Below are 15,109 nucleotides of genomic sequence, written 5' to 3' on the forward strand. Positions count from 1 at the left end.
AGGAGGAGGACCCTACACCCCAGGGCACTGTGTGCTGGGAAGGGATTCTGCTGCTGCCAGGGTCAGCTGTAGCCTGCCCGGGGAGTGTGGGGAGAAGCTGTGGGTGGAAGGAGTGACCACCACAACGGTAGGGTAGGGACGAGCAGGTGAGGGCACGGTGCCTCTGCTGTCAAGAGAGTGCTGCATGGGTCAGGGCTTCTCACAGGTTAAGCTCTTCCTCGTGACATTTCTAAGGGGACTTCTCAGGAAGCACATTCACTCAGCAGCATCTTCCCCTTTGCAGCCGCATCAGGTTTTGTGTGATCTGCTCTTTAGCCCCTGCACACGCAGAGATGCCCCTGGGAGGTGTTTGCAGGCAGAGGTGGGCGCCCAGCGGGTGGGATGGGGTTTGTGAGCACTGGCAGGAGTTGAGCTGGGGACAGGGAGACGGCTCCTGGCAGCAGAGACATGGGCAGGGAGTGAGAGGGAGCTGCTGCCAGAAAGGCTGGGGAAGGGGATGTGGGCACCTCCCTGCTGTCCCTGCAGCACAGACACCTTCCCCTGAGCAGCTCCTCCCTGGTCTCCTTTCCCAGCCCAGGCAGAGCCTCTGTCCTCAGGCCCATGGGGTCTTGGCTGCGCATCACCCCTGCAGCAGCCAGAGCCCAGGAAAGGGCAAACCCCTGATTTCCATCTTGTTTGTGTGTCCCTCCTCCCTTGGCCAGGAGCATTGTGGCGTTTCACTGCCGTCCCCTCCTGCCTGTGCTGCCCTGGTTCTCACCATTGGCTTTCCTGAGTCAGTGCCAGGATGGGGGTCGGGGGTGGCAGATTCAGCTCCTGTTCAGACTCCGATCCTTTGGGTCCTGCTCTACAGACGTGTCTAGGGGAGAAACGTGCCCAAGTCTCCTCCAGGCCAGCTCAGGACATTCAGCTTTTTCCCTGGGGTGTCCTGTGGGGCTGCAGGGTGCCCTCCAGAAGGGCACAGCTCTCCCAGAGTATCTCTGTGCTGCCCAGGATGCCCATGGAGAAGACATCTGGGTGCTGAGGCCATGGAAATGCTGCTGGGCAGCGTTAGATGGGCCACTGCAGTGATCCCTCTGTGTCCCAGTCCGGGAGGGGAGAGATGAGAAAGGGCGAGGAGTCTGTGAATCTGCTCTTTGAACCTGGATTCCTCTGCTCTCTGCAGCGTCCTCTTTTTTTTAGGGGGACATCGGAGTGTGACCCTCCTCCAGGTCCAACACAGGGCAGCTGAGAACAGGACCGATGGGCAGAGCAGCTCTCCTCTCTCTGCACTAAGGGACAGTCCCTTTGCTGCTCGGGACCCACAGGATTTCCCTTGGAGTGCATTAGAAATGTGAGGGATTTCAAGCATCCAAACCCACTCCTAAACGTGGCAGGTGAATCTAGAACACATTAAACAAAACAAAATCCCCTCAGCTCAGTTCTGCAGCTGGGAAAATTGCAGGGAACAGAGACAAAAAGTTCTTTGATGTATCACAAGTACATTTAATTTGAGATCACCCTGCGGCACAGCCAGAAGGACTCCTCAGTTTCCCATTCCAGAGTCCCTGCTCCCAATGGCACCCTCATCCAGCAAAAGCCAGGGCTCAAGTGTGGGAGCTGCAGAGAGTTCTTCCTGAAAAGAGAGAGCCTGAGTGGGGGGTTGCAATGAGACATGCAAGAAGTTTTGCTCAGAGAAGTCAGGCTGAACTTTGTACTGCCTTTTCCTTCTCAACAGATAACCACAGCCAGTGGGAGCAAATGTCCAACAGCAGCTCCATCACCCAGTTCCTCCTCCTGGCATTCGCAGACACACGGGAGCTGCAGCTCTTGCACTTCGGGCTCTTCCTGGGCATCTACCTGGCTGCCCTCCTGGGAAACGCACTCATCATCACCGCCATCGCCTGGGACCACCGCCTCCACACCCCCATGTACTTCTTCCTCCTCAACCTCTCCGTTCTTGACCTGGGCTCCATCTCCACCACTGTCCCCAAAGCCATGGCCAACTCCCTCTGGGACACCGTGGCAATTTCCTACTGGGGATGTACTGCCCAGGTCTTTTTTTTTTTTTTTTATGCTACAGCAGAGTATTGTGTTCTCACTGTCATGTCCTACGACCGCTACGTTGCCATCTGCCAACCCCTGCACTACGGGACCCTCCTGGGCAGCAGAGCTTGTGTCCACATGGCAGCAGCTGCCTGGGGCAGTGGGTTTCTCAATGCTCTCCTGCACACGGCCAATACATTTTCCCTACCCCTCTGCCAGGGCAATGTCCTGGGCCAGTTCTTCTGTGAAATCCCCCAGATCCTCAAGCTCTCCTGCTCACACTCCTACCTCAGGGAAGTTGGGCTTATTGTGGTCAGTGTCTGTATTGCATTTGGTTGTTTTGTTTTCATTGTGGTGTCCTATGTGCAGATCTTCAGGGCCGTGCTGAGGATCCCCTCTGAGCAGGGACGGCACAAAGCCTTTTCCACGTGCCTCCCTCACCTGGCCGTGGTCTCCCTGTTTATCAGCACTGCAGTGTTTGCCCACCTGAAGCCCCCTTCCATCTCCTCCCAAGTTCTAGACCTGGTGGTGGCTGTTCTGTACTCGGTGGTGCCTCCAGCAGTGAACCCCCTCATCTACAGCATGAGGAACCAGGAGCTCAAAGGTGCAGTGTGGAAACTGATGACCAGATGATTTTCTGAAACAATAAGCTGTTTTCTTCTACAAATCACTGTTAATGTAACTCATTATATGTCAAGCTCATGTACTGTAGTTTATGTTAGTTTTAATTCTGTGTTTAGGCCTTTGTTTGGCTTTTGTTCTTTTTTTTTTGCTTTACTTCGTATAATGTTTTCTACCAAAAAAACCAACTTGTTTTGCTGTTTCGAATTATGTATTTTTCTAAATTTGTGAAATCTACATACTGTATAAATGAGGACCTGCTCTCTCTGTGTATTAAAATAAAATATAAAACCATCCAGCGACCTGTTGCCCAAAATCCTTCCTCTCAGGCTTTCTCTGGAGCTGCAGGGCAATGCCTGTGCGCAGAGGTGGAGGCGAAAGAGTCCGAGCACAGCAGCTCTGTCAGCGAGCACCAACCTTGGTCTTTTCCAGCTTGTGCTCTTTCCACTCCCATGCTCTCCTTCTGAGCCCTTGCCTTGCTATGGAGCCCGAGTGCTCTGGCAGCTCATCCTCCTGCTGTGGGGCAGCCCTGGACCACAGGTCGGGACAGGCACTGGGCAATTCCCTTCCAGAGCTGAACTCCCTAACAGCACCACCCACACAAACCAAAAAACAAAGAAACCAAACACCAAAACCGAAACCAAAACCACACAAAACAAACACCCACAACCACACAGCACACCCACCCACAAACAGACACAACCCAAGAATCTCAGGCACTAGAGCATGCCCATGAAGTGCCATGTCTTAAGTGTTCCTTAAATACCTCCAGGGATGGTGACTCCACCACCTCCCTGGGCAGGCTGTTCCAGTGCCTGACCACTCTCTCAGTAAAGTCATTCTTCCTAATATCTAATCTAAACCTCCCCTGCCACAACTTCAGACCATTTCCTCTGGTCCTGTCATTATTCCCTTGGGAGAAGAGGCCAACACCCACCTCTCTACACCCTCCTTTCAGGGAGTTGTAGAGGGCAATGAGGTCTCCCCTCAGCCTCCTCTTCTCCAAACTAAACATGCCCAGTTCCCTCAGCCTCTCCTCGTATGACTTGTTCTCCAGACCCCTCACCAGCTTGGTGGCTCTCCTCTGGACACGCTCCAGCAGCTCAATGTCCTTCCTGTAGTGAGGGGCCCAGAACTGAACACAGCCCTCGAGGTGAGGCCTCACCAGTGCCCAGTCCAGAGGCACCATCACTGCCCTACTCCTGCTGGCCACGCTGTTCCTGATACAGGCCAGGATGCCGTTGGCCTTCGTGGCCACCTGGGCACACTGCTGGCTCATGTTAAGCCAGCTGTCCACCAACACTCCCAGGTCCTTTTCTGCTGGGCAGCTTTCCAGCCTCTCTTCCCCAAGCCTGTAGCGTTGCCTGGGGTTGTTGTGACTGAAATGCAGGACCCGGCACTTGGCCTTATTGAACCTCATCCCATTGGCCTTGGCCCATTGATCCAACCTGTCCAGGTCCCTCTGTAGAGCCTTCCTGCCCTCAAGCCGATTGACACTCCCACCCAACTTGGTGTCGTCTGCGAACTTACTGAGGGGGCACTCAATCCCCTCGCCCAGATCATTGATAAAGATGTTAAAGAGAACGGGTCCCAGTACCGAGCCCTGGGGGACACCACTCATGACCGGCCACCAACTGGATTTAACTCCATTCACCACCACTCTCTGGGCGCGGCCCTCCAGCCAGTTTTTAACCCAGCGGAGAGTGCTCCCATCCAAGCCATGGGCAGCCAGTTTCTCCAGGAGGATGCTGTGGGAGACTGTATCAAAGGCCTTGCTAAAGTCCAGGTAAACAACATCCACAGCCTTTCCCTCATCCACCAAGCGGGTCACTTTATCATAGAAGGAGATCAGGTTTGTCAAGCAGGACCTGCCCCTCATGAACCCGTGCTGGCTGGGCCTGATCACCTGGGTGTCCTTCATGCGCCGCATAATGGCACTCAGGATCATCTGTTCCATGACCTTCCCAGGCACCGGGGTCAGATTGACAGGCCTGGAGTTCCCTGGATCATCCTTCTGACCCGTCTTGTGGATGGGCGTCACGTTTGCTAGACACTGCTCGGCTGGGACCTCCCCAGTTTGCCAGGACTGCTGGTAAATGATGGAAAGTGGCTCAGTGAGCACCTCCGCCAGCTTCCTCCGTGCCCTCGGGTGGATCCCATCTGGTCTCATAGACTTGTTTGTATCTAGGTGTTGGAGCAGGTCCCTCACCACCTCCCTTTGGATTACGGGGGCTTCATTCTGCTCCCCGTCCCTGTCTGATAGTTCAGGGGGCTGGGTACTCAGGGAACAACCAACTCTACTACTGAAGACTGAGGCAAAGAAGGCATTCGGTACCTCAGCCTTCTCCTCATCCTTTGTCACTACGTTACCTCCCATATCCAATAGAGGATGGAGATCCTCCCGAGTCCTCTTCTTGCTACTAATATATTTATAGAAATTCTTTTTATTGTTTTTAACATCCAAGGCCAGGTTAAGTTCTAGCTGGGCTTTGGCCTTTCTAATCTTTTTCCTACGTAACTTTACTGCACCTTTGTAATCTTCCTGACTGGCCTTCCCCTTTTTCCAAAGGCCATAAACTCTCCTTTTTTCCCTGAGCTGTGACCTTAACTCTTTGTTCAGCCAGGCCAGTCTTTTCCCCCGACGGCTCGCTTTACAGTGCACAGGGACGGCCTGCGCCTGAGCTTTTAAGGCTTCTTCCTTGAAAAACACCCAGCCTTCCTGAACTCCTTTGCCCTTCAGGGCTGCCTCCCAAGGGACTTTCCCAACCAGTGATCTGAACAGGCTAAAGTCCGCCCTCCGGAAGTCCAAGGTGGAAGTTTTGCAACCCCCCTTCCTTACCTCTCTAATAATTGAAAACTTGACCATTTCATGGTCGCTAAGCCCAAGACGGCCTCCGACCACCACATCTCCGACTAGTCCCTCTCTGTTTGTGAGCAGTAGGTCTAGCGAGGCGCCTCCCCTAGTTGGCTCACCTACCAGTTGTGTAAGGAAGTTATCTTCCATACACTCAAGGAACCTCCTAGCCTGCCTGCTCTCTGCTGTGTTGCATTTCCAGCAGATGACCGGTAGGTTGAAGTCCCCAACCAGAACAAGGGCTGGCGATTGAGAGACTTCAGCCAGCCGCTTATGGAACACCTCATCTGCCTCCTCATCCTGGTTGGGTGGTCTATAGCAGACTCCCAGTAGAGAATCCCCCTTGTTAGCCTTCCCCTTCATCCTTACCCATAAACACTCAACTTCATCGTCACTGGAATCTAGCTCTATACAATCAAAACACTCCCTAAAGTACAGAGCCACACCCCCACCTCTCCTTCCTTGCCTATCCCTCCTGAAGAGCTTATAGCCATCCATCGCAGCATTCCAGTCGTGACCGTCATCCCGCCACGTTTCTGTGATGGCGACTACATCATAGTTGTCCTGCTGCACAATGGATTCCAGCTCATCCTGTTTGTTGCCCGTGCTACATGCGTTAGTGTAGATGCACTTGAGCTGGGCTCCCGATTTCACCCCCATCCTTGGCCCTTTACCCCCAGGCTGATTACCAGGGGGCCTGGTTTTATTCCCTTCCCCCTTCGATTGTAGTTTAAAGCCCTGTCCATGAACTTTGCTAGCTCTTGGCCTAATACCCTTTTCCCCTTTCGGGATAGGGTTTTTCCATCGTACTCAAGCAGACCCGGTGTCCTGTAAATCAAACTATGGTCTGTGAACCCAAAGCCCTGCTGGTAGCACCAGCTACAGAGCCAGGCATTGATCTGCCTGATCTTTTTGTTTATCCAGTCATCGGTCCCCAAAACTGGAGGGACAGGTTTCGCATCCCCCTTGACGCTTCCCACCTCGCCTTTTCTTTTCCTGCAGCTCAAGGTGATTAACAGGGGACGTATTTCCAATCAGTTCCTCCAATGGCCCCTGCAACCTTTGCCAAAGTCTCACCAAAATGAAGGGTTTTTGGCTAAATACACTAAAAGCACTAAAAAATGCCAACCACCTGCTTCCCGGCTGGTGTCACCGGGACCGAGGCGGGACCCACCGTGACGTCGCCCCAAAGGCATCTCGGGGTTTTGAGGGACAATTTCCATCTCCTGCTGCCTCCAGCCACAGTTTCTGGGCACACACAAGGGCAGGAGGGGTTCTTCTGGCATCAACCAAGTCGAAGACACCCAAACTTGGCAAATTCTTCTCTGAAATCCCTGCTGAATCGTTTCGTCATTTCTCCCTTCTCGGCGCCGGAGGGGAGCTGGTCCATGCCCCTCAACCACCAATTAAAGCCAATGAAACAGGGCTTAATTTGACCTTGAGCAGAACTGGAGGGCGTGAGGGCAACGAGCCTCCTAAATAGAACGTAAAAAAAGGGGAAATTAAGGAAGATTTGGCATTGCTGACCAAACACCAACCCCTCCCACAACCAGCCCTAGAAAAAGCGTACCTCATGGGAGAAGAAATCCCCATTTCTGGTTAAAACCCAAGGCCAGGAGCTGCCCCCCCCCCGCCCCCTCCGGGCCCAGGCGGGCTCTGGGGAGGGAAGAGGTTCTTTTGATCCAAAGTTGCAGAAAGAGAAGGAGCAGAAGCGTTTCCCACCCCCTCCCCCCTGCCCCGGGAAGAGGCCGAGGGGCAGGAAGAAGGAGGGAAAGGCTGCCCAGGAGTGGGGTTTGGGGAGAGTTTGGGGGATTCTCCATGAGGGAAAGGCTGTTCCCGGCTTCGCAGGATGCTGTGGGGACACCCCAGGGCTGGTTTTTGGGGTGAGGGAGACTCCATCCCCAAGGGAAAGGCTGTTCTGGCCTTGCAGGAGGCTGTGGAGTCACCCTGGGGATGAGTTTGGGGGCTGTCACCCTCCTCTGGGTCACGCTAGACGGCTGCCACCAACTGCTGGGTCACGCTGCAGGACTGTCACTCACCATTGGGTCACACTGCCAGGCTGTCACCCACTGCTGGGTCACAGGGCAGGGCTGTCACCCCACCGATGGGTCACCCAGCAGGGCTGTCACCCACCACTGGGTCACACCATCTTCCATGACATGGGAGGTTGCCAGACGCTCCTGCCTTCGGGCATGGCATGGGACAGTGACAGCCTGATGGCACTGCTCACACCGCTGCACAGACCCACTCGCACACACAAACCGGTGACCAACCGCCTGTAGCTGCTGGCGGATCACCAACCCTTGGAGACACGTCCAGCTGTGTACGGAAAGGACGTGCCCGTGTCAGCCGGTGGGTCAGACCAGACAGAGATGGCACAACCCCATCAAAAGGAGCCCCAAAGCCACCTCGGGGAGCTCTCGCTGGCTGGTCCATGGGGGCTGCCCGGCCAAGGAGATGTCCCTTACCCATATCGATTGTCAACTTATAGTACTATAATAAGGTTGATCAGACTTGGTCCATAGACTGTAGCTCTTTTATCGTCCCACACCCAAAGAACCCTTGTTGTGCAACAGGCATCCACCTCGGGTGGAAGTTTCACACAATAACTCCCAGTGTTTGGCAAAGAAAGCTGGGTGAGAGAAGCACCAGGATGGATGCACAGAGAAAGCCCAACAGAAGTTCCCTCTGCCCATCTGAAAATTAAAGGGAAAAAAAGGACTCAAAAAACAGAGCGGCCTTCTCCATCACCCCAGTTTAAAGAAGAGGAAGCAGCTTTTATTTTTACACCGCTGAACAAATCCTTCATTCGGCCTCCTTGAGAACACTGCTTGGGGGTTCAGGAGGCTCAGGCAGACCTGATAAAATGCTCAGAGTGACCAACACGGATGTGGCAGTGTGCTCCCCCTGTTCCCCCCCGCCCAGCTCCTGCTCGGGCCTTGCCCATCATGGCCATCACAACATCAGTTGCGATAACTTGCACCTGGACTTTGGGGGATGGCTGGCAACATAGCCAAAACACTGTCTGGAGTGGGGACCTAGAAATTTTGTTCCCATGAGAATATGACTCTAGGTCAATTATCTTACTCTATAAATAGCAGACAGCCCCAGAGCCCTTGGAGCTCTCCTGCATGGCAGCGGCATTCATTCTCCGAATCACTACTCCCCGAGGCTGAGAGATTCCTTGCTGCAACAGATTCTTGGTAAGTGACTAATAGCATGCTAAACTTTGAAATCTTAGCTAAGTAATAGAAAGGGTTGGACCCTTTGGACATAAACCGTTGGACAAAGGGTTGGACCCTTTGGACATAAACCGTTGACCGAGTCTGGGACTAGGATTGGATCCAGCCGTAGCCAGACTCCTCTCTGGGAAGGAGTTTGGAAAGCAGGGGTGTCCTTTCTGAACCTCGTGACTCAACAGGAGGGTCTCCCTGACAGCTTGTCTGACCCTGTCCTCTATGCAGTAAATAATAGAAGGTACCTTGACATTGAATCTCGTAAAACACTATCGCATTTACTAATGGTTTTATCGCACTCACTACTGATTTTGTTAAATCACTGTTTCACCTTAATAAATATTTCACTACTTCACTCTAACTAGTGAAGTTGATCACTCCGTCCATGACAAGGGAACAGAGAAAAGAAGAGGCTCTTTTGTGTCAAGTAATATTTGTACAAGGAAAAAGACATTCAGCTTTTTCATGACTATAACATGAATTATCATAACCATGATGTTGACTTCAGAAAAAGACGGGAATGGGGGAAATGAACCTGCCTGGGTTGAAGGTAAAGTATGACCAGTCCATGAATGACCAGGGACTACTCTGACCAGACGGGGCAGGAAAGAGCCCAGGATTCGGGTGAATTTTACTTCTGATGAAACAGCACCAACCCCCTGGCAGCATGAAGGCTACAGAAGACCACCAAGAAGACTGCAGTCCCAGGCTTTTTGTGGGACCATGACCTGCGAGGGGCTTGGCCTTGGCAAGGTGATGACAAACCAAACATTGCCCGTGAGCGCTCCAGCTCCAGCGTCACCACCCCAACGGGCTCCAGTCTGTGAGACTCGCACAGGCTCAGCTGAGAAAATGATGGCTCCAAAGGAAATGTAGCTCCAGGAGACAGAGCTCCACGGCCTGAGCGCAGCACTAACCAGAAGCTTTACTGACTCAACCGCTGCTTTTCTACCCAAACGCTGCTCATCTCCAGGGAGAGAAAGCTGCTTTAGCCACTCCTCCTCCAAAGCCCTCACAGGGCTAAATCCACACAGTCAGGAGCACCCCTCTGCACAGAGACACAGCCAGCAGAAAGGCAATCCTTTGTGAAATCCATCGGGACACCCATTCCAGCAGAAAAGACAATCCTTACCAGGCTGTTGGAAAAACCCCCCACGTCTCTGGGCCAGGGGGACCTCAGCAACACATCCACACCTCTGAGGGTTGGGGTCCACCACAAGGCTGGTTTCCATTCTGTCACATCCTCGGGGCTAAAACTGTTGGCAGGAGCTGGCTCATCCTGGGACTTGGAACCACCCGGGCACCTGGCCTGCAGAACACAAGTACCTCTGAAGAGACCTTGATGTCCTGCATTAACACACCAGCAAGCTCTTGAGATCACAGAACCACAGAATGGTTAGAGTTGGAAGAGACCTTAAAGACCCTCCAGTCCCACCCCCTGCCCTGGGCAGGGACACCTCCCACCACACCAGGCTGCTCCAAGCCCGGTCCAACCTGGCCTTGAACCCCTCCAGGGACAGGGCAGCCACAGCTTCTCTGGGCAACCTGGGCCAGGGTCTCACCACCCTCACAGCAAAGAATTTCTTCCCCAGATCTCATCTCAATCTCCCCTCTTTCAGTGTCCCCTTCCCCCTCGCCCTATGGCTCCCCTCCCTGATCAAGAGTCCCCTCCCAGCTTTCCTGGAGCCCCTTTAGGGACTGGAAGGGGCTCTAAGGTCTCCCTGGAGCCTTCCCTTCTCCAGGATGAACCCCCCCAACTCTCTCAGCCTGTCCTCACAGCAGAGGGGCTCCAGCCCTCACCGCATCTCCATGGCCTCCTCTGGACCACCTCCAACAGGTCCTGTCCTTCTGGTGTTGGTGGCCCCAGAGCTGGAGGCAGCGCTGCAGGGGGGTCTCCCCCGAGCGGAGCAGAGGGGCAGAATCACCTCACCGTCCTGAGGATGCGGGCGCTTTCTGGGCTGCCAGCACCTCATCACTGGCTCACGTTGAGCTTCTCATCAAACAACAGCCCAGGTCCTTCTCCTCAGGGCTGCTCTCAATGTAAACACTGACAAGTCTTCTCTCATTTGCAACAGATACAGAGGATCAAATTTAGCAAATCTGGCCTCACTTCTACCCAAACTTTCCCTGCAGACAGCTCATCTTCTGTCTTCCTAAACTGATGCAAAGACCTGTTCCAGCGCAAAGGCTCGAACCCTGCCTACGGCCAAGAAGCTCTTTAGACAAGCCCCAGTTTTTGTTCCTCGCTGCTGCCTTGTTTCCCAGAAATCCATCAATGCCAAAAGCTCCGTATGAACACTGCATAAAAAAGCCAATGTCGAGTTCCTTCCCTCATTTATATTTTTGTCAGGCGTCGTTCTAGGAAGACATTAACTTTTCCTGCTTGCTTTGCTACAGCTCCATTACTTTAAAGATGACCTCTCTTACCTCTGCTACTCCAGCACAGCCTCACAGCCCAGCACAATTGTACTGCAGGGAGGAAACCTTCACCACCCAGAGATGGGCACAAGACAGGAATGAGTCACTCTGTTATGGTTTGAGAGAACCCATAACAATCTATTGTCATTAGACAATTATTCTATCACCTGATGACCCCTCCCCACACAGAAAGGGGAATTGGGGAACACAAAGAAACACAAGGGTTGAAGTATAAATAGATTTAATAGACTAAGACTAAATAATTAACAGTAATACTAAAGAACCAGCATTAATCCCGATACTGATATAAGAGATACAGGAATTATACTCAGCCAATTCTATCAGCAGAAGCCGTGCACTCCCAGCAGGGACAGCAAATGTCGGACACCGGGAGCGCAATGCCTTCAGGAGGAAGGGAAGGCCTCAGGGTTCTGGCACCGGGGCGAGGAGTTGTCTGGAACACCGCCATCAGGGAGAGAGAGCCAGCTACGCAGCAAACTTTTCTAATTTATATTGAATGTGACATTCATGGTATGAAATAATCCTGTTGGCCAGCCTGGGTCAAATGCCCAGGCCTTGCTCCTCCTTGTCCCTGCACCTGGCAAGGCTCGAAAACACTAACCTTGAATCCCACAGAGCCTGGCTGGCTATAAAGTAAATCTTTTCACAAATTCAGACACTAGAGTCTTCTAAAAGTGCAATTTTCCCCAGCATTAGAAGAAAAGTTAGTCCTGTGTCTCTCAACCCAGGACACACTCAGAGAACAGACTCTCTCAACCGCTCTGTCTCTTGCTGACCAAAGCTCAGAACGTGTAGAAAACATCAGCAAAAAGCAGGGCTCTCTCCATGTTTACGGAGCCCACCCCATCGGCTGGTCCACAGTGAGTCCAACTCCTAGCTGAACCCCAGCATAAGAAAGGCCACCTTAAAAATTCCGGAAAAAGGAAGGGCTTTGAAGTGGCAAGACCAGAGAACGTTCATGAAAGCACCATCCTGCAACTCCAGGTCCCTTACCACAGACCACCTGCCCCGTTACTTACGGGAGTGATGTTCCCTGCTAATTTGCAGCTCAGGGTCTCTTGTTCATTAGCGCCGAGCTCGTAGGCTGGAACTGGAGCTGGGAAGAAACCCATGTGCAGTCAGCCTGGTCTCATTCGAGTCCAGATTGAGTTCAAGTTCACATTTACTAGAAATCACAGCAGGTCCCCTCCATCTCTCCAGACCCAACACCGCTCCTGGCAGCGTCCCCAGGAGCAATAAGCGCAGAACATGGAACTTCCTTCAGAAAAAAGGCCCAGAGACTGCTGTTTGAACAAGATGCACAGAGCAGCAGCTGAGAACAACCTCTGCTTTCCCTGCACCGCGCTCCCCTGCCTACATCAGGAGACCAGCTCCCAAATGATCCCTTGCCCTAAAAACACAGACCCTCCCTGGGGCAATGTAAGGAGATACCAGAGCACAGGGACACCGGGTCATTCAGTTTAAGGTGATGGGGAAAAGGACAGGGGACTAGAAAGAGAAAATACGATGAGAGAAAAGACAGAGGAGCCAAGAGAGACAGAAAAGTGCAGGGAAAAGGCTGGAGAGATGGAGAAGTCCAGACAAACAGGGAGGAGGAGCCCTGCAGAGAGACGGAGAAAGAAAAAGGGTCGAGAGGCAGGACAGAGGGACGGAGATGGGGGTGGGGAAGGAGAGGAAGAAGGAAGCGGGGAGAGAGAAAGACAGGGAAGGGAGCAGGACGTAGAGATGGAGAGAGAAAAGGAAGGACAGGGAGCGGACAAGGGGATTGAGAAATAAATGAGGGTCAGACACGGACAAAGACACCAAGAAGGGGGAGAAACAGCAATGGGCTGGAGGACAGAGACAGAGGAAGAGGAAAAGGGGGCTGAGAAGCAGGGAAGAGGAAGATAGGACAAAGAAGAGAGAGAGCCAGCTGGAAAGAGAGGGGTAGAGCAAGAACAGATGGGACAGGCAGCAGGACAGATGGGTAGCAAGAGGAGAAAAGAGGCAGGGAGCAGGAAAGAGGTGGAGAAAGAAGCAGCCAAAACAGAGAGATGGAGAGACAGGGAGAAGGACAAGGGACAGAGAGGGAAAGATGGGGAAAGGGAGCAGGACACAGACTGTCGGAGAAAGACATGGACAGAGAGCAGGAGAGGGCGACACAGGGAGATCAGAACCCACAGGGAGGCAGGACAAAGGGAAAGAGAGGCAAAAAAAAAAAGAGATGGGAGAAGGACACAGGAGGAGGTTGGTCAGTAGGACAGAGGGAGAAGGGAGAGGAAGGGAAAACCAGCACTGGGCTGCAGGACAGAGATGGAGTGAGAAATAACAGCGAGAGGGAGCAGGACAGAGGGAGAGGGAGACGGGGAAACCTGGAGAGGAGGTAGGACAGGAAAACAGGGAACAGGACAGAGAAACAGAGAGAGACGTGGAGGGGCAGGGAGCAGGACAGAGGGATGGAGACAGTAGGGTAAAAGAAATGGGCAGCAGAACAAAGGGAAAGAGAGACAAGAAGAGGGACAGGGAGCAAGACAAAGGGATGGAAAAGGGCAAAAATAGCGACGGGCTGCAGGACCGAGATGGACCAATTCACAAATGGACAGAGAGAGCCTGCCAGAATGACAGGGAGAGGAGAAAGGAAGAGAGTGGAGGGCAGCGCTGGAGGACAAAACAGCGCTTTTTGTGTCTGTTTGTGGGTGGGTCGGGTGTGGTCGTGGGCGTTTGTTTTGGTTTGGTTTTGGTGTTTGGTGTTCTGGGATTTTTTGGGTGTGGTGTTTTGCTTTTGTTTTTGTTTTTGTTTTTTTGTTTGTTTGTTTGTTTATTGGTTGGACTCGATAATCTCAAAGGTCCCATCCAACCAAAAATATTCTGTGATTCTGTGACAACCAACCCGCTGTGATGGGCAGCAGAGCAGAGAGATGGAGAAAGAAAAAACACACAGCAAGAGAGAGAGGTTTCTTCTGCTGTGCTTGCTTTGCACAGCACCTGGAGAGGGGAGTTTAGCGAGAAAGGATGGGACAGGCAATGGGACAGAGAAAGAAAGGAGAAAAAGGACAAAAGGACAGTGAGAGGAAAAAAAGGACAGAGATCTGGACTGAGATGGAGAAAGAAGCAGGAGGGAAAGAGGAAGAGAGGCAGAAAGAGGGAGAGGGAGCAGGAGAGAGAGAGAGAGAGATAAGGATCAGGGGCAGGAGAGAGACTGCAAAAACCCTGCAGCGGGCAGAAGGAAGGAGAGCGTCAGGGAGAAGGACAGACTACAGACAAGAGTAATGATGAAGAGAAAACCAGAGAGAGTGAGCAGCACAGAGGGGTGGAGAGAGAAAGGAGGAGAGGAACCAGGAGCCCTGCAGCGAGATGGAGGCAGCCGGGAGGGGAAGGGTCAGGGAGCAGCAGAGAGAGTCTGAGAGAGGAGAGAGGGACAGGGAGAAGGACAGGGACAGTGGGATAGAGGATAAAAACCCACAGTGACAGTGAGCAGGACAGAGAGAGAGAAAGAGAAGCACAAGGAAGGAGGGAGAGGGAAAGACGAGGGCGGGGAGCGGGACGAATCGGCAGAGAGAGACACAGAAGAACAGGGAATCACGGAATTGTCAGAGTTGGAAGGGACCTTCTAGAGATCATCTAGTCCGATTCCCCTGCCAAAGCAGGATTGCCTATAGCACATCACTCAGGACTGCATCCAGGCGGGTCTTGAAGATCTCCAGACAAGGGGACTCCACACCCTCCCTGGGCAGCCTGTTCCAGGGCTCTGGCACCCTCACCGGAAAGAAGTTTTTCCTCGAATTTGAATGGAACTTCCCCTGTTCCAGCTTGTGCCCGTTGCCCCTCGTCCTGTCACTGGGACCCACTGAAAAGAGTCCAACTCCATCCTCCCTCAAATCACCCTTTAGATACTTAGAAGCATTAATAAGGTCTCCCCTCAGCCTTCTCTTCTCCAGGCTAAAGAGTCCCAGCTCTC

General features: G+C 52.8%; 1 protein-coding gene across 1 annotated transcript; it reads left to right on the forward strand.

Annotated features, from left to right (window-relative positions):
- The first annotated feature begins 1,737 nt into the window (after positions 1–1,737).
- Positions 1,738–2,655, forward strand: LOC141477841 (olfactory receptor 14J1-like). The gene has a single exon (XM_074167029.1). The coding sequence runs from the start codon at positions 1,738–1,740 to the stop codon at positions 2,653–2,655; it is 918 nt and encodes a 305-aa protein (XP_074023130.1).
- Positions 2,656–15,109: the final 12,454 nt, after the last annotated feature.

Source organism: Numenius arquata, unplaced genomic scaffold (assembly GCF_964106895.1).
Source record: "Numenius arquata unplaced genomic scaffold, bNumArq3.hap1.1 HAP1_SCAFFOLD_86, whole genome shotgun sequence".
NCBI classification, from domain to species: domain Eukaryota; kingdom Metazoa; phylum Chordata; class Aves; order Charadriiformes; family Scolopacidae; genus Numenius; species Numenius arquata.